This window comes from Eulemur rufifrons, chromosome 29 (genome assembly GCF_041146395.1).
Source record: "Eulemur rufifrons isolate Redbay chromosome 29, OSU_ERuf_1, whole genome shotgun sequence".
Lineage (NCBI taxonomy): Eukaryota > Metazoa > Chordata > Mammalia > Primates > Lemuridae > Eulemur > Eulemur rufifrons.
In genome coordinates, this window is record NC_091011.1 from 92,715,603 (window position 1) to 92,736,309 (window position 20,707).

The window sequence follows — 20,707 nt, forward strand, 5'->3', positions numbered from 1 at the left end:
TGAGAATACATAAACATTTTGGGGGAATTTAAGACCACCTCTCTAAAAATTAAGGTTGTACTATGTTGTGCTTTGGTACCGTGCTTCTGTGCTCTTTGAGATTTGTTGAGCTTAGTTGGTTATGTTTTTTATTCATTCATTCATTCTACAAATGTTTTTAGAGCTTGTGCCAAGTGCCAGGCATTGTTCAGATCACTGCAGAGTAAGCATTAAGCAAACTGTCAATAAACTTTATTCCCATGAAGCTTACAGTCTAGTGGGAGAGAGAGGCAGCCAAACAATTAAATGAGTGAAAACTTAGCATGTCCGGGGGTGCTAAGTGCTATGAAGGAGAATAAGGCAGCTGTGGGTACAGAGGCTCACGGCAGCAGAATGCGCTTTCAGCCGGGTGGACTAGCAGAGCCCGTCTGCAGTGGTGATGATGATGCTGAGCAGAGACCTGGGAGTAGAGAGGAAAGAGGCTCGTAGTACTTGGGAAAGAAATTGCTAAGGCAGCAGCAGGAGCAGGCTTGCCCTTGAAGGAAGGAGGAGGAGGCCATGTTGGATGGACAGAAATGGACAGGACATGGGAAAGAGATGGGAACAGCGTGGTAGCCACTGTAGGCTTTGAACAGTATTTCAAGTTGAGATCAGAAGTCAGGAGACATTTTGAGTGCAGCAGCCACATTTCTGTTTTCATTTTAAAAAGTGTCTCCTTGGCTACTATGTGTAGTAGGACCATGGAGGAACCAGGGAAGACCCAGCACAACTACTCAGTCTTTTACAACAGTCATCTTTAGAAGCTGCGTGGGCCAAGTCTGTAGCTGTTGAGGTGAGGAGGGTGGTAGGATTTGGAAAGTTCCGGTTTGAGAAGACACATCCCTCAACGCTATCTCCCAGAGAGGGTGGGGAGGCTGAGAAGAGATCCAAAAGTTGAGTCCTGGTCACTCTAACATTCGGGACCTTTGGACATTAGGAAAATGAGAAAGATCTATCAAAGGAATCAGAGAACAAGCAGCTAGTGAAGAAAGAGAGAAAAAAAATGTTAATGACATTATAAAAGCCAAGTGCAGAAGGTGTTATAAATAGAATTGAGGTATTGCCTGGTTCCCACGCAGTTGATTGGTTGAGTATGATGGGAACTGATTAATTTTTCAGATGGTGATATTAAATACTTTTTAAGCTGGCAATTATTCTGTGTTCTCCCTTACTGACACCTATTTCTTTTTTTTTTCCAGTTGTAGTAAGAACTCTTAGTATGAGATTTATGCTCTTAACAGATTTGTAAGTGTACAGTATGTTAAAAGCGTACACATTAAAATGTATTATACACATTAGGTGTACAACAGATACAATATTGGACATCAGACGTCTAGAAAGTATTCATCTTCCATAACTGAAATTTTATACCTGTTGGTTAGCAACTCTCCATTTTTTATGTTTAAACTTTGGTAAGATTCCTTCTTGTCTTGCCTCCTCCAATCTCAATGTTTCTAATCCTCTATCCCTTTAATGTATAAATACGGAACATTTCCAGGAGATGCCAGATACCAAAGCTTGCTATGAAAACAAGTTGAGTTTTAATCGTGATTCTTAGATAACAGGTCTGAGTTGGGGTCCTTTGGAATAATGCACTTGGCTATAGTTATACTCAAGAAAATCAAAAGGTTGTTTAAACTGCTCCTATGATTTACTATAATTAGCATAATAGAGTTGCCCAAATTGAGATCATTTGCTAAATGTTTTAAGAGTTTTAAAGTTTGTACTATGTTCACTAATTATTTTAATCAACACCAATCAGTATTACAGATCTTTACCTAATCTCTCTTTTCTTTTCAGAAAAATGTGATGAACCTCTGGTCTCTGGACTGTCCCACGTGGCTTTCAGCAGCTCCTCGTCCATGTCGGGAAGCTATTCTCCTGGTTACGCCAAGATAAACAAGCGAGGAGGTAAGGAAAATTGTGATTTCTTTGTCAATTCGTGTGTTAGATAAGAATGTATTATATTTATGACTACATTTGAAAAGTACATATTATCACACAACAGATGCTAGCAGGCACCCAAAATTATTCTTGCCACTTCTGTTGAAAGATCCCTAGATACTCTAAACCTCTCGTGTAGTTTCTATTGGAGAATAATACAGGAAAATTTAGGCTGGAAGTGAGAGATGGTAAGTCACAGTGGAAGAAATTTTGGAGTTGCCTGTGGTGATAAATTTCAAATGGCACAAATGTTCTGAGTTTAAGAGAATTCTAGTTACTTAGAAAATCATTTAGAAAGAAGTAAAAAAAAAAAAAATTGACTCAACATGTATACAGTGTATGAAGAAGAGCATTTTGCATTTACTGTGTTTTTTCTTTTTATTATGAGCTTAGTTCCTATTGAAAATGCAAAATGAAAAAAATATGACCCTTTGCAAGTTTTCCACCAGTGCTTAGAATTTAGCTTTGTTGTAAAAACTGTACAAATATTAAACATGTTCAGCTACAACCTGAGTTTGTAATTTTGAAGTCATTGTATTCATCAGTAAATGGAAATTTCAAAGTTGACAGCAATTCATTGAGAGTAAAAGAACATAATTTGGGACAGAAACATAAAATTCTTTTGCTTCAAAGGAACACTGATATAAATATCAATGAATGGCAACTTAAAAGGGGTAAAAACAATGTTTTCTTAGATAAGTGTGAATCGGCCAACAAGGCCCATGATTTTTATCTAGTAAAAATAGAAATGGTTGCCAGGGGCTGGGATAGGGAGGGAGAAGAAATGGGGAGATGTTGATCAAAAGTTAAAATGCTTCAGTTAGGATAAATGAGTTCTGGAGATTTATTGTACAGCATGGTCACTACAGTTAATAATAATGTATACCTGAAAATTGCTAAAAGAGCAGATCTTAAATATTCTCACCACAAAAGAAAAGCTATGTAAGGTGACAGATATGTTAATTATCTGGAATTAATTATTTCACACTGTATACATACACCAAAACATCATGTTGCACACTGTAAATGTATAAAATTTTTACTTGTCAGTTATACCTTAGTAAAGTTGGGAAAAACAGGGAATACTAAATCTTAAAATAATCTCAAACCACAGCCAATTCAAGAAATGACAAATAAAAGGGAATGACTGAAGGAAGGGAGGAAGGAAGAAGAAAGGACCAAAAACAAACAGGTGAAAAGATAGAGCAGGAGAAAACCCAAAAGAGGAAGAAAAACAAAAAAAAGAAGAGGAGAAGAAAGAAAATATTGCATCAGAAAAGAAGGAAGTGTTAGAGAGATGAAGAAAACCTAAAATGGAGAAGAAAATAGATAAGAAAAAGCTGGACTAATGTATACAGAATAATCCAAGAAACTCACAGAAGTGTGAGGAGGTCTCAATCAGTAAAAAGACCTAGTGGAAGACACAAACAGGCAAAGGGACATAACTAACAAAATATAGTTTGATTTAATGTAGTATTAATCAGCTTATCTTTTTATAACCTGATATTCATCAGGCTTTGGGCATGAGAGAGTTGCTGAGTTACTATAATTAACAAAAATTCTACTTAAAGATGTGAAAGTAATGAAATTTTTAATTTATTCCTCTTCCATAAAAGTCATTGGAAACAACAACGAAATGAATATAGGTAGAAAAACAGGAGATGAAGAACTGGCCATACCCAAATAATAATTATGATACAGACCTGCCCAGTACCAGGAGATCTGGAACAAACTGTAAAAGAGAAAAGAGATGCCACATATTCCTAGATGGCAAGAAGATGCAATGTTCCCTAAAAGAAGTGCCGTGATACTGAGAGATCTGCAGACACTGTGAGGACTAGAAGAGAGAGGGGTCAGAAAATGTTACTTTAGAAAGTTTTGAGAGAAAATACAACAAGAATATGACTTGCCTAGTGAATCTGGGCAAATCAGGTTATGTTAAGTGTACAGCACTTTAGAAATGCAAATGACACAATGTAGCCAGCAATTAGATCATTGAAAGTTAACTATGATAAAGAAACCACAGCCAAATGAATGGCTTTTCCATGTAACACTGCAACTAAACCATTTAGGAGCTGTAGTTGCAGGACAGAATATAAATGCTACAGGTGCAAAAATGTGAAAATATCAAATTTTGGGAATTAGATTTTTTTCTTTCTAACCTTCTAGAGCAGGAGGCCACTAGATATTGAAACTTTAGATGCAAATTTATTTTGTCTTTGATTTTCTTGGAATGAATATCTCTTATGAAGAAACATAGTTTTTTGTTCTCATTTAATTCTATTAAAGTTAATTTTTGTGTCTTATACAAGATGTACAACCACTTATCATTTAGAGCTACTTATCTATTCATATATGTAGAGTGAGATATCTGAAATTAGACTTCTAAAATATTAACATTTTTTTCAAACCTGGATGGTGGGAATTGAGGAATGTCATGTCTTTATAGTAATTTTATCTGTAGTTTATAGAATACATATCTTTACATAGATGATAGATAGAATATATTTCCAAAAAAGATATTTCAAAGGCAAAAACCTATGAAGCAAAAGTCATGGTTTCTTACCTGTTTGACCTGCAGTTTCTCTGTCTTTGACTATTGATATAATGCATCGTCATGCATTTGGATGAAATCATCATATTGGGGGAGAAGGTACTGTGTATCCTGTAATACAGGTTTCGACTTCACTGAGGCCCATTTTATCAACATTTGTTATGTGGGGAGCTTCAGTTATTTACTTTTTTGCTCCCAAAGCCCACTTTGCTTGCTGGTGGTATGCTGTGCATAAGGACATATAACTCGTTCTCTGCACCCCTCCCATACTATCTCCCTAATTGTTTTGAACTGTGAGCTAACTAGCTCTATTTCCACCCTCGTGCTGTTCTGGCTTTGCTTGTACAGACGAGACATACCTGGGGCTAGCCCTACCCCTGTTCAGCCTCATCAGTGTGAGTTAAGGAAGCTAGCTAGCCTCAGAGAAAAGGGTTATATCCTCTGGAAGAAAAATTAAAAAGGGAATCATTATAGTCATATTCATAAACAAAACATTCCACCAGGAATTTCACGTGCAAATGCCTGTGGGAGAGGAGCCACAACGGGTGAAATTCATGCTAAGATATATGTGGCTAATAATCTGAATTGATAAAAAATAGATTTCTTTAGTATGGAGTGATATTATATATTCAAAAGATAGATCAAGGCAGTAGAAAATTCCAAATGTGGGGGGGGGGGGGGGCGGCGCAACATGCAAGGGAAGAGGAGAATCCTGGAGCTACATTTTCTTAATTCACAAGTTGCCTGAGTCATCTGATACATGGATTACATAAGCATCTGAAGGTGAGAAGATCATATATGAATACAGAAAAGTATAAGAAAGTAACATCGTATAATAATTATGCAAATACAGAAAGAACCATTCAGTTAAGCATTATGTTGATAACCATTGGCTTCAAGTTTTGTTATTTACTTAAATGATATTCCTCAAATACATTTTGGAGAGAGAGTATATAAATACATAGAAAAGCAGAGTATAAACACAAATACACATTTAGATGACAGCTTGTCAGGCATTTATAAAATTGAGTTTATTTTTTGGGTCCCTGCAAACCAAATCTGTCTGCTACAATGTTGATGTCAGGGACCAGTACATGACAAACCTGGGGGGCAATGTGACATTTAAATGAAAAATCCATGTGTAAGTCTATTAACATCATGTCTTTTGGAGCCCACTTTTAGTTTGTTGTTGTTATTTTGTAACAGCGCTTTATTCCTGTGATCTCTATTCTGGTTTATCTTCACATTCCTAACACCTTGAAGGATTTCCAGTATTGTGTCATTCTGAGTCAGTGACAATTAGCTGTATTACTCTTTCCAAGGTTAGCACAGATATTAAACCTTTGAGAGTTTTGTACAAAGCCACTACCTTACATTTATATAGCATGTTACAAATTATAAAATGCTTTCATAACTAAACCCTCAATCTTCATAACAACCTTGTTAGAAAGAATGACAAACGGCAGATGCCAGTCAATTCTTCGGGCAAACTTTGGACCTTTTATTTCAAGTGTCTTTCGTGGAAATCATCCTTTTGCTACTGCCAGAAGGGCCTCCATTCCACCCCATGGTCCTTTTTTCCCTCCACTAGCCACAGATAATTAGAGAAAACACCTGATCTAAAGTGATGCTGTTAGAATCTGTCTGGTTTATTGGCTATGTGACATAGATTTGGGAATGGAGAGGACTATTGGGGAAACTACAACGGGCCATGTGTAAACAGGACAATGAGAGAAAAGTGAAGCAGGTGCAGTAGAAGTGAAGGTACAGACCACGGGGACCTAAATGGAGCGGGAGGGATAGAGTTGCTGGCTTCATTCCTGGTCTCCTTCAGGTCTCTGCTTGCAGTGCGCCATGATCTCTGGATGCACTTCCACTTTAGTCCCTGAGACATTCCTTTCTATTTCTAATAATCACCTTCTTTTGGCTGAGCTCATTTGAGTACGTTTTTTCTTCCTAGTTACTTAAAAAACCTCCTGATTAAAAAAAAAAAAAAAAAAAAAAAAGAGTTATTATTGCCTCCATTTTACAGGTTAAAATTAATAAATAAAGAAACCAAAGAATACATTAACTGAGTGTCTGCACTTTCCATTCTAAAATGGCATAGCTAGGGAGCAATGGGCAGGGACAGGGACACAAATCCATGTCTGGCACTCAAACCTGACACTCTTCGTATTAGATTATACCTGATGAAGCAATATCAGTACTGACTTTTTGAATTAGCCCAAAGATAGAACTGAGGCTGAATAAGGTTGAAGGTTTTAGTCAAGTCTGATTTATGCTTATACAGCTGGAAAAATGCAATCGTGAAATCTCAAGAGTTTCTTAACAAATGTAGAGCTTGAATGATTTTCTTTCTTTTTACCTTCATGCCATCCATATTTACTTAGTATCTCCTTCAATGTTGGCTGCTCTCTCAGAGACAATTTCTTTTAGATTTGCTTCTTGAACAATGTCTCCCATTTTAAGAATGTGCCATCTTCTCTATTAAACCAAAGGGCAAAATGTTGCGGGGTGGTGTTGTTTTCATGTTATATATCCTTTATTGCTTTCAGCAACAAAAACAGATTGCATCTATAGGCCACAGAATTAGTGATCACTTCTGGGAGGAATAGGTGCATAACAGATATGGGAAAGATGACTGGAATAGATGTCTTGATGTCCACATTTGTATTTTAAAGAGAACTCCAGTCTTCACCTTTCCTTAAAATACAGCAGTGAAGTGCATAATTGCCCCCATGCCTTGATGCTGCAGTTTGCTCAAACCATTGCTTCCTATTGGCCAAGAGGAATCTTTAGCAATTAGCATGACACCAATCTCTTCTCTAGTTCACACTTCATGCACATGTGCAATTCCATGCACGTGTTGGATGTTGGACTGCCTCTTGCAGGCTCCTAGGTGGCTCAGCAAATAGTCATATTATTTACTCTGCTCAGAGAGGTCTGTTCCTGCTACTCCTGGAAAGTAAACTCCTCTCCCTTTATTCCACTGTCAATTATCTTGTCCCTTAGTTACATTTAACACTTTCTTTTCCTGTGCTTTCTATTCTTTCTTCCCTTTTTAGCTTTAAAGATTAAAGAGATCTATCATGACTAATTAAACCCAGAACTGTAGCTGATATACTAAGGATTAGAAAAGCAACCACAATGCTTCCATGAGGGCATTGTCCCTCTTCGTGGCAATAACACCTCCTGCTGGTGCTCTTCTGCTGTCTCTAGTCCCTGCAGGATTCCTCTGTTACACATGACCCACTCATGACAGCCAGAATCAGCAGGTTGGGCAGTATTCTTAACCTTCATTAGGAAGCTCTTCCTTTAGAATATGATATCAAGACTTAAATTATGATATATACTAAAGTTCCCAATTGGTGAGCTTCTGTCCTGTTTTTGTAGCTTCCATTCCACTATTTTCCCTCTTTCTCTTCTCTAGCCCTTCCCATTTTGTATTTTCTTTGTCTTTTCCTTTTCCTACTCACTAACAATTCTTTATTACTTAAGTATAAATTAATTGGTGCAGTGCTACCTCTCTTAGGAGCATTTGCCTTGTAAGAGCAGATCCTTGAGAGCAGAAAAATTCAAAGGACTGAATTTCTAATGTACCATTTCAGAATATTTGACATTCCTATTTTGGCTGGTTATACTTCTTCACGTTTGAATTACTCTCGTGAAAACATCTGCTGATTTTTGTCTGCTCTGCGGCAATGCTGAGCAATGGAAAGAGAATGGCTCCTATTCATGCGTAACTGGGTTCAGTACTGAGTCCACCAAGAATGAGTATGGTATTAGTCAATTTTTTAAACTTTCTGCATCTCGGTTTCCTGATTTTTATGGTTACTGTATAATTTATTATCTAGATCATGAATTTTTGACAGGGAAAGAGAGCACAATTAATTAATTACACCAGGGTAATCCTGGAAGTATTGTCCCTTTATATTTTAAAATGGAATCAATTATGCAATTTAGCAGACTTGTGAAGATTAAGTAATTTACACAAACTATATTGCACTTAAATACTAGTATCTTTCCCATCAATTACTCCCAACTCCTGAAAACAACACTGTAGATGTGAACATTTTAAAGCAAAGATTGAATGAAGTACCCTCGTCATTACAAAAGCAATGCCTCCCTAAATAGTTAATGCTAGAATTTGTGTATTTTCCAATGTGTGTGTGTTTCCCCCACCATCATCTGAGACAAACTATTATCATAATAATTGAAAAATTTAAAAAATAACATTTTAAATAATTTTAATTATTTTTGCATACTCGGACTATGACTTACATTAACTTAAATGTTCCCTAGGTATTTTCACCTTAAACCCCTTTCAATTCAAATGAAAGAGATTGTGCCAGTGATTTTTAGGTGTTGTTTTGTTCTTATATTAATGTCATTTGAATTAGATCTTTTAGAATCTATAGATCTCATAAAAACTAATACTAATTTTTTGATCCTCATATAAGACAAAAATTTGTTCAGGATATTAAGGAAAATAAAAGGTATCACCTTTTTCCTTCTCAGCCCTATAAATTCTGGCTATATCTTTAAAAACAACTTTTAAATGATTTCTTCTAAAAGCCTCACAATCTGTATGCACCTTCCCAATTAAATAAGAGTTGCCTTGTAACAGATACTGTAAATTTTAATTCATTCTTTTTACTTCAATTCTCAAATATAAATGAAAAGTTTGTCTTCACTGGGAGCTTTATAAAATTAAGCGTGAAATACATAAAATATTTGTATTATTTGATACATATTAACAATGAGAGAATGTTGGAAGCATATTCAACAGGCAGTGACTCATGTATTTTGTTTGGGCATGCCTTTTTAATTTACGAATAATATTATTATCTTTCTGCCATTGCATCAAATTTTATAATGTTGAAATTTCAACATCTTGTTTTTGTTTCCCCCATGGAAACTGTGCTAAGTTTTTGTAGCATTTTCCATATAGTAGTGTCTCTCAAAATGCATGATGTTAATATGTGCTATGAACACACACGTATACACACATTTCCACAATCAATCCAGCCTTGGTAAACACTGTGTTCTGTGGTCTTCCGTTGGAGACTCTCAGACCCTCTTTATCATGGAGTAACTTTACAGCCAGCAGAATATACTCACACTTGGGGAGGTGCTTTAAATGGGGTGTGTTTAACATGCTTAGAAATACAGTTGTGTCCCCTGGGTTCACTATTGTGGTTTTCAAAGTACTAATTGTAAAGGCTCTTTGAAAATAACATGATGATTTTTGGTTTCGCGGAGTGAACTGGATTTCATGGGAGAAAAACAGTTTTTAGATTTTGGACATTTGAAGAAAATTTTAGTTAATTATTTTTAGGAAGTTGCTATTTTCCTATTTGTGTACTAAATTCTAATTATCTTAATATTTGCCACTGAGAGAATCATGAGCTGGCTTAGGACCAGTGCTGTGACACTGATCACTGCTGCCATCTTTGAAATGGCTCTGGGATATTAATTATCAAACACTCTCCTTATATCACATAATTAATAGCTGCTTATCTAAAAGAGGGGGACATCTGTGAATAATCAATTATGATAATATGTTTTGTAATTTTACTTTAAGCACAGTACTGAAACCCATTCTGTTTTGGCACTTGTCCTATAATGTTTAGGATATATGGAGTTGTACCTTTAGCAAAGAAATATATTTAAATAAAATATACATATATATATTTGAATAAAAATTTATTTTGAGAAGAGTGAAGAATAAATATATCTTTGCAGGTTTGTTGATATGGATCTAGATTTTCCTTTTACAATAGGAGGCACCTTGGGTCCTTTCCTACCTTTGTTCATTTGCCAAATGACTTCATTTCTGTAAAGAGAAACTTTGAGTAGGTGATCTCTGGGACCCTATCGTCTCTGAACACTTGTGCCTCAGAGCCAACATGGATCAAAATTTCCTGGCCTTGACCTGATGAGCATTACAGAGTCTTAGTGGTCTGGACCACGTCTCCCTCTATGCATAGAGATCTTTTCTATGAAATAACTTGGAAAATAGCCCGGATAACCAGGGAAAAATCTTTATCATATAAAGTTTTTACACATTGAATTTTTCTTTCTAAACCATTCCAGAATATATGCCAAAGGTATGTTTTAGAGAATGAACTTTTAGTCTCCCTTTGCTGTTTGCTAATTTTCTTTATAGAGAGGCTTTAGTATTTTTCACATCTCAAACAAGAAGGTGGAGAATTTATGTGAATGATTTGTACCTTATCAGAAATACTCATTTTAAAATAGAATTCTTTACACAACCTCAAAACACTTTAGTGAAGTATCATACACATGTTCAACTCTCAAAGAATCTTTTCTGAATGAACAAATATGTAAAATATTATTTATTGCATATATTATCCTACCAATTTTAAACTTCAAATACTCATTTCTTCTATGGATAAACAATTTGTTAAATCAAGAATAAGTATTCACTAATATTTTTCTTGTTCCAAAAATTTATCTCCCAAGTTGTTTAGATACTGTTGTAACCAATGGGAGTCCAGACTGTATCAGACGATGATTAACAATAACCAACACAGTTATGATCATTCATAAATCTAAACATTAAATCTCATTTTTTAAAGCAAACATTCAAAATAATTACAAAGAGTGTCCTGGTACCAGTGTTCTTCTAATGTTTCCAATATCGTAGAAAAAGGAGCATCTGGATAATGATGTTGACTTGATAAAACATGCCCCCCTCATCTCAGGATATTTTTTTCATATATGAGGCCTTAAACTTGTGAATGCTGTTAGGTACCAGAACATTTGCTATTAGTCCTTACCACTGTGTCTGGCCCTCAAGAAATACATTGTGTCCCAGTTGCAGCAGTGTGGCCTTTGAGATAAAAGGCAGACCAGGAACAGGGAGGGTAGGTCCACAAGTGGCTGTCTGGGCAGCTCACATCAGCTGGTCAGTGAGTGGCACTGAACAGGGTTTATCCATTAGACAAGGTTAGGGCACAAACAACTGCACGTGTCAGAAATGTACTTCGAACCTTAAAATTACAATTCCTCTATACCAAATGAGTGACTCTCTATTCTTCAATATCTACTCTCCTATGATTAGAGGAAGTTCCATGCTTTTGTGACTCTTTGCTGCTTTTCTTTATTTTATTTATCAAAAGAAAAACATGCCAAATTATTTCCAAAAAGCAATTGGAAGGATTTAATCTAATAATGGCTCTCTTAGCAGCCTGGTTAGGTCATACTTATTAGAATGAATAGACCCTTGTCTTAATACTCTTAGCAAATTAATGACATTTTTTTCACATATTTTCCTTTGGAAAGAATTAAGAAAAATAAAATTGCTCTCTCTTTTATACTCATGCCTTCCAAAACTAATTCTAAAAATATTGTCACTAATAACAATTCAAAGCAGTCTAGCCTTTGTTAGATGCCTTTTCTGTACTCTGAAAATGAGCAATCAACATTGTTTACTCATCCCTTTGCTTTAAAACCAAGATATATGTTTGACATGAATATTGCTGACAATAAACCATGACATTTAAGATAGTCTATTTTTATTGTTCTTGCCTCTTTAACATTAAAATGTAAACACAAAGTGTAGAAAGCTTTATTCTCCAGGTTTCCACCTAAAGATCACTTTTATTTTACTTTTTCTTAGCTATTTTTATTTTCTTAGTGGTGTAAGGAATTCACATTTTTATTTTGCTTTGTTTTCATTCTCAGAAGCTTCTGGAATTTACTTCCTTTGTGTCTGTTTTCTGCTTTAAAATTGGTGGGGAGTACTATGAGTGGGAGGTTGCTTGTCTGAATTATGTCTGTTACCTCCATATCACCTGGCATCTGAAATCAGGAAAGCTATTCTGCCTTCCAGGGAATTATTCTGTAGAAGGTTTGTGCCTGAGCGTAGGTATGAACAATGCATAATTAAGCATGTTTTGTCAGTGTCTGGCACATATGTATTTGAATGAATGCTTGAGTTTCATTTGTTTATTTTCTTAGTTTTGTGTTTTCAATCCTTTGCTTAGGATTAGTCAGTGTCTGGCACATATGTATTTGAATGGATGCTTGAATTTCATTTGTTTATTTTGTTAGTTTTGTGTTTTCAATCCTTTGCTTAGACCACCAGATGATCCTTATAGGATCTACTGTTAGGGTGATGAAAAGTATTGCTGATTCCTCTGCTCTTCCTCCCTGAGTGTTCTAGAGAGTGGACGTAGAAACCACGTGCTTCTGTGGCATTAGAGTAGTGAGTGGCTGCCAGAGATTTTCTTTTTACACTTTGATAAGGCCAGGTGTTCCCATGTAGGGTGCCCACAGGCGGGTGATTAAACTTCCTCCAAAGGGAGAAGAACGCAGGGCAGAAATGATGACCTCTTCCTCACTGTGGAAGTGCTGGCAGTCCACAAAAATCATGTCCCCCCAAGAAGCCCAGAATACCATAGGGTGTCACCACTGCCCCAACCACATCTATATCTCTGATGCTTCCACACACCGTACATTTAAACTGTATTAAATTATAAGCAGTTTCCACTGGTCTCCATATTTTTATTAGATAGGTCATTCTTCATACACAGAATCAAGATTTTTTAAGCTTCCTTGTCCTTCAGTAATGAGTTGAGTTGTCGCCTTCCCACAAAGTCATTATTGATGGCTAGATAAGGTAGCTCTTCTTGGTCACTTCAAGGCTCCCCATGTTTGTTTTCTATCTCAGAACTTACTGTACAGGATTATATTTTAGACGTACTTGTCTGACCCCACGAGACTGGGTGAGTGTCACCTGAAGCAAGACCTGTGTCTCACGTTATCTGTGAATACTCAGTATCTAGAATGGTGTCAAGGACAGAGTTGATACTCACAGATGTTGAAATAAATGCCTGCATGTACACATTATTTTATCTGATCCTTACAAAAACACTAGGAAGAAATTAGAAATAACAAAACTCAGTGTTATGCATGAGAAAACTGAGATTCAAAAAAGTTTAGATTCTTGCCTGAGGTCACAGCTAACAGAAACCGGATTTAAGCATTTGAAATGAAGTCTTCTGACTTCAAAATTATCTACTTCTCTATTCTCCACATGCTTTCCCTGTCTACATGAGAGCTTTCCTTTAGGAAAAATTGGCATAATATTTGAGCTGGTGATAGGGCGCAGCTAAAGTTTTCCCACTGGTGCTTTAGAACACGAAAGACACATTTCTCTTCTACTTCTGAAAAGGATATACTGACTAGATTTTCATTCAGAATTCCATTTGTGATTTCTTTTCATGTTTTTTATAGTTTAAATAATCAGAAACTAAAAGATTCTGTTTTAACTATTTTCATATAATGATATAGTTTTGAAAAGCATATTTTTTCCTACCAAAAAGCTAGCCAAAATCCAGACTTCTTCAATATTACTTTTGAATTTATATTATGTGAGGTGTGGGCAAAAAAGACATAATCGTACTTGAAATATTATATATGTGAGAACAGCAAAGATCAGAACAAAACAATGAGACCAGCATTCTGTCTTCCAGAAATGAATTGAAATCAGGAAAAACTACTGATATGCGGCACCAATATGCTAGAATCTGACAGAAGCAATATTTTTGTAAGTCACTAACACTCTTAATATTCAAAACACACATAGAGAAAAAGCAGCAAGTCAGTACAAAGAGAAAGGAAACGCATAACAGGAATAAAACTCAACTACAAAATGGAAAGTGTCTGAGATCTACTAGATACACCATAAACTGGATCTATGTTGTGTGTGAGATGGGAATAATGTGACATCAATAATAACAATACTCCACTGTGTGAGCATTATCAATCACTGAATGCTTTCTTCCATTCCAAACAAAAGATTCAGTATTGTTACAATTCCCCTTCCATTTTTGTTATTGTTTATAGAATGACCATACTTCCTGGAAAACCATAGAGACTCCCAAGGGAATTTATTCCATTTTTTTTTTCCCCAAAAACTTCTTTTTATCAGGTATTGGACAAAGTAAAGCAAAGAAAAAGTACCATTTGACCAATTCTTTCAAAGTTACTGTTATTTATCTTCTCTATATATAATTTAAGACTTAATTATTGATGATGGAAAATAATTTTCTAAAGAGAATTTTAAAGAAGCATAAAATGCCTTTGGTTGTCAATGCACGCTGTTGTACTTGAATTTCTACAGTTGAAAAAGAAAAATTTGAAACCAAATATTTGTATTTTGAACAACAAACAGTGATTATTGGTTTCATACCAAAAGGAAGAGCACAAACTAAGCATCAGACATGAGAAAAAGAGAGAGGCTGTGTAACCTGCCACCAGCCTAAATTCCTCCCCAAGTATGAGTTTTAGGCTCTCAAAAAAAAAAAGGTGGCTCTCCAGACTTCAGAGGAAACACCCAGGTGGACAAGTTTTAAGGATACTTATTGGATACATCCAAACAATGCAATTCCAACAAAAATACTGCCTCATTTGCATGGTTTGGTCAATGATTTCTACCCAGGAGTCTAGAGATAGGCATTGGGTACTTCAGTCTTTAATGCAGCATTCTGTGGTTCCCAGTAAGGAGAAGAGTGAGTGGACAGGCTCCAGGTGCCAACAAGGACTCTGTGCCCCTTGCTGCAGTGGGAAAAGAAACAGAGCAGAGAAGGCATGCTGTCAATGGCTAAAACAGAAAGAATGCTGGCGTTTTGTTACAGTTTCACATTAATTTATTTTGAGCTCTTTGGAACTTTCCTATTGATATGACGTACATTTGGAAATAATCAGTTCTCCTTAGCAATTTATCAATGGTATGGAAGGTTTCACTAAGGAGTGATAAAAGGAAGGATGTTTTGTCAACAGCCTGAATTACGTTAATCAGCTTCTGAAATGCCAACAATTTAAATTCAAATAGATTTCTCACTAAGCCTGAAATCTAAACAGTGTGATTCTGTTCGTGTTTATTGGATTAATCTAGATTTAAGGTTCCTTTGTTCTCAATTCATAATGATCCCCCCCCACCACCATTTTTTTTTTCTTTGTTTGGGTGGTTTAGTTAGAATAGAAAAAAAAGTGATGTTGATCCCTTCCCAAGTGCTGAAGTGTTATCTGTGCTACTTTATACTCAACAGTGAAAACAACAGAAGGCAGAAATGGGGAAATAAAAACCCTGTTGCTGAATGAGAATTCTACATTTCCCTGAAGTATGGAATAGTACAGTTATTCATATTTCAGGCACCTCAATTAGACATTCATTATTCATAAGCACTTACACAACTCTGAGTTATTCAGGCTGGGAGAGAACATTAGCAATCTTTCCTCTTCTTTTTCTGTATTATATGACATCTTGTATCTAACATGAGGAACAAAAAAAAAAAAGCTTAAAAATATAGTCTGGTGCATGTAAATCTAAACTTTACATTTTAGGTGAAATGACCCAAACAAAACAAGGCTGACCCTAGTACAATTGGTTATGTCTTGTCAAAGAAGCAATCTGAACAAATAGGCCTAAGACCAATTCTATTAGGGTGGTAATAGGATCTAAGGTACCAACATTGATTTCTTCAACCATCGTCTTCTCAAATAGTTCTAATGTACAATGATGCAGGTCAAGACCTGGAAAGGCCTAATGGACAAGATAAAGTACCAAAATAAGACTTGACCTGTTGCTCAGATTAGAGAGAATGAGGGAGCCCAGTCACTTAATAAATGTACATGTAGCTGAGCACATGCCACCACTAACGGTGCGTTTGCATGTGGGATTAAAACTTCTGAAAAGTTGACAAGGGAACTTGTTAGAGACTCTGAGATGGGGTCATCTTAAGCAACGGCATTGTTTGTCTGAAGCACATTTGTGAGTGTCCCAAGCCCCAAATTTGGGGAATGTTCAAGCAGCATCTGAGTATAAATCAGAAGAAAATAGGCACTTGTCTTACTTGATGAGAGGAGGATTTACTTATGTGGGCATCAGTAATTTAACAAATACTTGTTTACTGTCTACTTTGTGTTCAGAATATATTACAGTCTGTTAGCATTGTCTGGTAAAATATAAAGTGAGCCATATATGTAAATTTGAATTATCTAATACCTGTCTTAACGAAGTAAGAAGAAATAGGTAAAATACATTTTATGATATATTTTACTTAACCTAATAAAGTATTTTCATTTCAATTTGTAATCCATGCAAAAAGTATCAGTTTCATATTTTGCATTTTTCATACTAAATTTTAAAAATCTTATGTGTATTTTACACTTACAGCACATCTCAATTCAGAAGTTAAATTTCCATTAGAAATACTTTAAGTTTTATAATATTTATGGTTGAAAAACTAGAGTCACACAGCCAAGTTGCTCCCAAAATACTTAAATGTTGTCCAATAAATGGAGTTTCCATTTTTAAATATAAATTTAAATTATTTAAAATAAAATAAGAAAGATTTAGTTCCTCGGTCTCTCAGACATGTGGTGGTCTCTCTGACCACATGCCAAGAACTCAACAGCCACATGTATTGGTCCACCTACGTCCCTGGGAATGTTGACTCAGGATTTGCGGTACGTAACAACATGCAGTGACACAGCTGTGGGGAGACTCAGGACTCAGTTATAGCCAGGTGGTGGCTGGGAGACAACACAGTAACAATACTTGGGAGGTTCAGGAGGAGGCTACATGCTTAATATCAATCTATAGGGCAACCTCATTTCATCAGGAAAAGAAATAATGGCAGAGGCAGGAATGGGGTAGCTGTTATTTAGCACTGGAAACTCTTCAGAGAAGTTCATGGTGTGGAGGTTTCTCCTGGGTGTCTGAGATGTAGCATCCAGTCCTAGCACTGACCTTGGGGCAGTTGTGGGAGCCAAGGACCAAGCGAACCACTGGCCCGCTGTTGGGTTTTCCCAGCAGGGGGGATATCAGGCAGTGTGCTTTTGTAGCTAATGAAGAATAGGTAGTATGTGGATCACAACTCTGAGACCTTAAAGGAAAACTACTTTCAGGTAAGAAATTTTGTTTACTATTTAAGAAGGCGAGGCCCTAGGACATATCTGTCTTTCTTTTCCAGAACATAGTTATAAAACTACTGATGTTTCTAGAGATTGTATGGGGCTCTGCTCAGTCAAAACTCTGTCACCAGGTCCTATAGACAGTTGCTGCTGGGGATAAGGAGCTAGGATGCACATTCCTTCTGATGGAACCACATAGACTCATAGTGTTAGAGAGAATGACGTTCTCTCTGTGAAGATTGCACTACATGCCTTTGGATAGTCTGTGACATGGGCTGAACCCTAACAATGTGTATTTGGATTAATTATTCTGGTTTAGGCTAAGCCTGATACCTGTGTAGAGATAATATTACATCCACATATCAAAAGGTTACATACAACCTTCTGTTGAGTGCCACAGTAAAAAAGTCTGTCCAAATCATTGCCTATGCATAATTTCTATTAAATTAACAGGGATTGATGATTAGAAGGTGACAGAAGGACATTATTTAATAATTACAGGAGAATGCATTCTTTAGCAAGGATAATGTACCTCATTAAAAATAAAAGTCATTCAATTATTCCTCTACTGAAAAGTATAGGAATCATAAATAACATGGCCCTAGAGGATATCAGCAGTGATTTAAAGTCTCAGAATAAAGATTAAAGTATTAATAGTCATAGAGTAGATACGATTTTGCAGAGGTGGAAACTTATATACAGATAATTTTCACAAGGTGTCAGTCATAAGTATTGAAGCCAGGATTAAAAAACTGAAGCCTAACTGTGTTCTTCCACCAAGAGGTATTACCCTATACTATGAAATGCCCCAAGCTTCCCTAATAAACCACAGGTAGCAGAATGTATTATATCAATTGATCATCTAGAGAATAACAGAGTACTTCGAAGTAGCAAAGATCTATTCCAAGCATCATTTTCACATGCAAAAAGCAAAAAAAAAAAAAAAAAAAGTGACCTTTGAAAATACCTATTTTAAAGAATTTAATAGCATAGGTTTTTATTAACTATATCAATTATGTAATACCTTATATATTCATCAAGTTCTGCTCTAAAATGCAGCATCTCTGAATATGACCTACAGCTTTATATGCTAAAAACAGAATAGTCAGAGAAAGTAGAAAGCAAGGGCACCCGCTGCCTTTGCAGAGTTATCAGTGCAAATTTTAAAGAAAATGTAATCACAGGCACAATGTAAGTATATGAATATAACTATTCTTCCCTAAAATCTGAACATTGATGATAAAAATGTAAGTTCTCATGATAAACAGCAATCTCTTACATTATGTAGCTGAGTGGAAAATAAGAACATAATTAGTAAATATTGAGAAAAACACCATCTATGCTGGTGATATTTTAAATAATTCAGTTCTGTGTATTGACATTTTGCTGGCACTATGCTAATTCTGACTCCCTTCTTGCTTCTGACTTTACTTAGTATTTCCCATGCTATACTCTTGCCCCACAAATCAATATTTGAGGTACAAAAAATTAGAAGTACAAAGTGTTTTATTATTAAGATGAGAATTCGTATGAAAATGAAAGAATTCCCAGGGAAAACTAGCAAGGAAGTGGGACAGAAAATAAAGTCAGTGTGCCAAATTCCATGGGCTGTAACCTTGGCTCAGATTCCACAGGGAAGCTCTGAGGACAAGTCCCTCACGTCTCTGAGCTGTCCAAAGCTGGGCGAGGAGCTGCAGTATTTACACTCCTACAGCCTTCAGCCATTGGTTCATTGTCCCCGTGTGCCTGCTCCCCTTATGTCCAGGCAAGGTGGGCTCTGGCAGCCTAAGGGCAATGTGCAGACAAAAAGACACAGGTCTGGCTGTTACCTGGTAAATCTGACATGTCCGTAGCTTATGCTTCAGCAATTTCAATGATAAAAAAATGCTCTAGAAAAAAGCTTGCACATTTTTATTCAGAAGATGTATACAAAAATGTACAAAGAACCTTTGTGGGTAATAGCCAAAACTGAAACAACCCAAATGTCCATGAATAGCATTACCGTTAGAAAAGTATGCTACATTTTATATAATGAAATATAATTCAAAATCAAAGGGAATACAGAACAAATAAACATGGATGATGCACAAACTATAATGTTGATTAAAATAAGTCATAGAAGAATATATACAATGAAGTTCAAAACTAGGTAAAACAAAACAGTATATTTTTAGGAATATATACATATGTGATAAAACCATAAAAGAATACTTCCCTGAAAATAAAAAATATTGGTTACTCCCGAGTCAGAGAGAGGGAGATGGTATTGAGGAGAGCTACACTAGAAGTTTCATAGGTGCTGACTGATGATACTCTATGTCTTAAATTAGTTGGTGGACCTATTCTTGGTCATATATTTTTGTTTATGTTACTCAAAAAGTCATTAAAAATCCATAAGGAAAAACTTATTATCTAGCTTAAGAGAAAGAGAATGAGATCCGTGTTTCCTCTGGTTTACTCATTCACAATCCATTCACTCAGTAAATGTATGAGTGCTTGCTAAAAGCAAGAGATTACTGTAGAAGCTCAGGACATGAAGGTGAGAAAGATCTAATTTCTGAAACAGAGTTGTGTAGTTAAAGAAGGGGTACTATACTGTAGGGGGTTAGAGGGTGGACTGTGACTTCCCAGATTAGGAACACAGTTTGGCCACTTAAAAGCTGAATAACCTTGGAAAGGTTGATTAATTTCACTGAAGCTCAGTTTCGTCATCTGTACCATGGAAATACGAATGCAGAGTTTCTCATTCGCTTGTGAGGATTACGTGAGTTAATACGTGCAATGTGCCTCTAGCAGGGCCCGTGGGCAAGTGAAGTGCTCGTTCAGCAAAGCTGCTTCTTAGTATATGTGAGTTTGATTGCGCTGAAAAAGGGTGGGCCAGTTTCACCTTTAAGAAAAGGCTTACTAGTTTTCTTTTGGGATCATGGAAGGACGTGGCATGAGAAAGGGCAGTTTGGCACATGAAAAAGCATTGAATTATAGAAGAATAAGGGAAAAGGGTGTTCAGGAATGCTGGAGAAGACCACACGGGAGGTGACAGAAGATGCCTGAGTATCGTGTGGGACTGGCTGATTAATACGGATTTTGTCCTGGAATTATCTGTGATCCACAGGAGATTTAAAACATGGAAATGGTGTAATCAAAGTATTTCAGATATAATTGAGTATGCTTTGTCGAGAATGAACTGGGTTAAGACAAAGTTGTTGGCAAAAGACCGCATGCTAGCTATTTCAAGAAAATCCT

General features: G+C 36.1%; 1 protein-coding gene across 1 annotated transcript in view; it reads left to right on the forward strand.

Moving 5' to 3' along the window:
• Positions 1–324: 324 nt before the first annotated feature.
• Positions 325–20,707, forward strand: part of CNTNAP2 (contactin associated protein 2) — a 1,217,706-nt gene continuing 1,197,323 nt past the window's right edge. Inside the window, exons 1-2 of the mRNA XM_069461685.1 lie at positions 325–460; positions 1,819–1,929. Coding sequence (XP_069317786.1) covers positions 325–460; positions 1,819–1,929 — 247 coding nt within the window. The remainder of the gene's footprint in view (positions 461–1,818; positions 1,930–20,707) is intronic.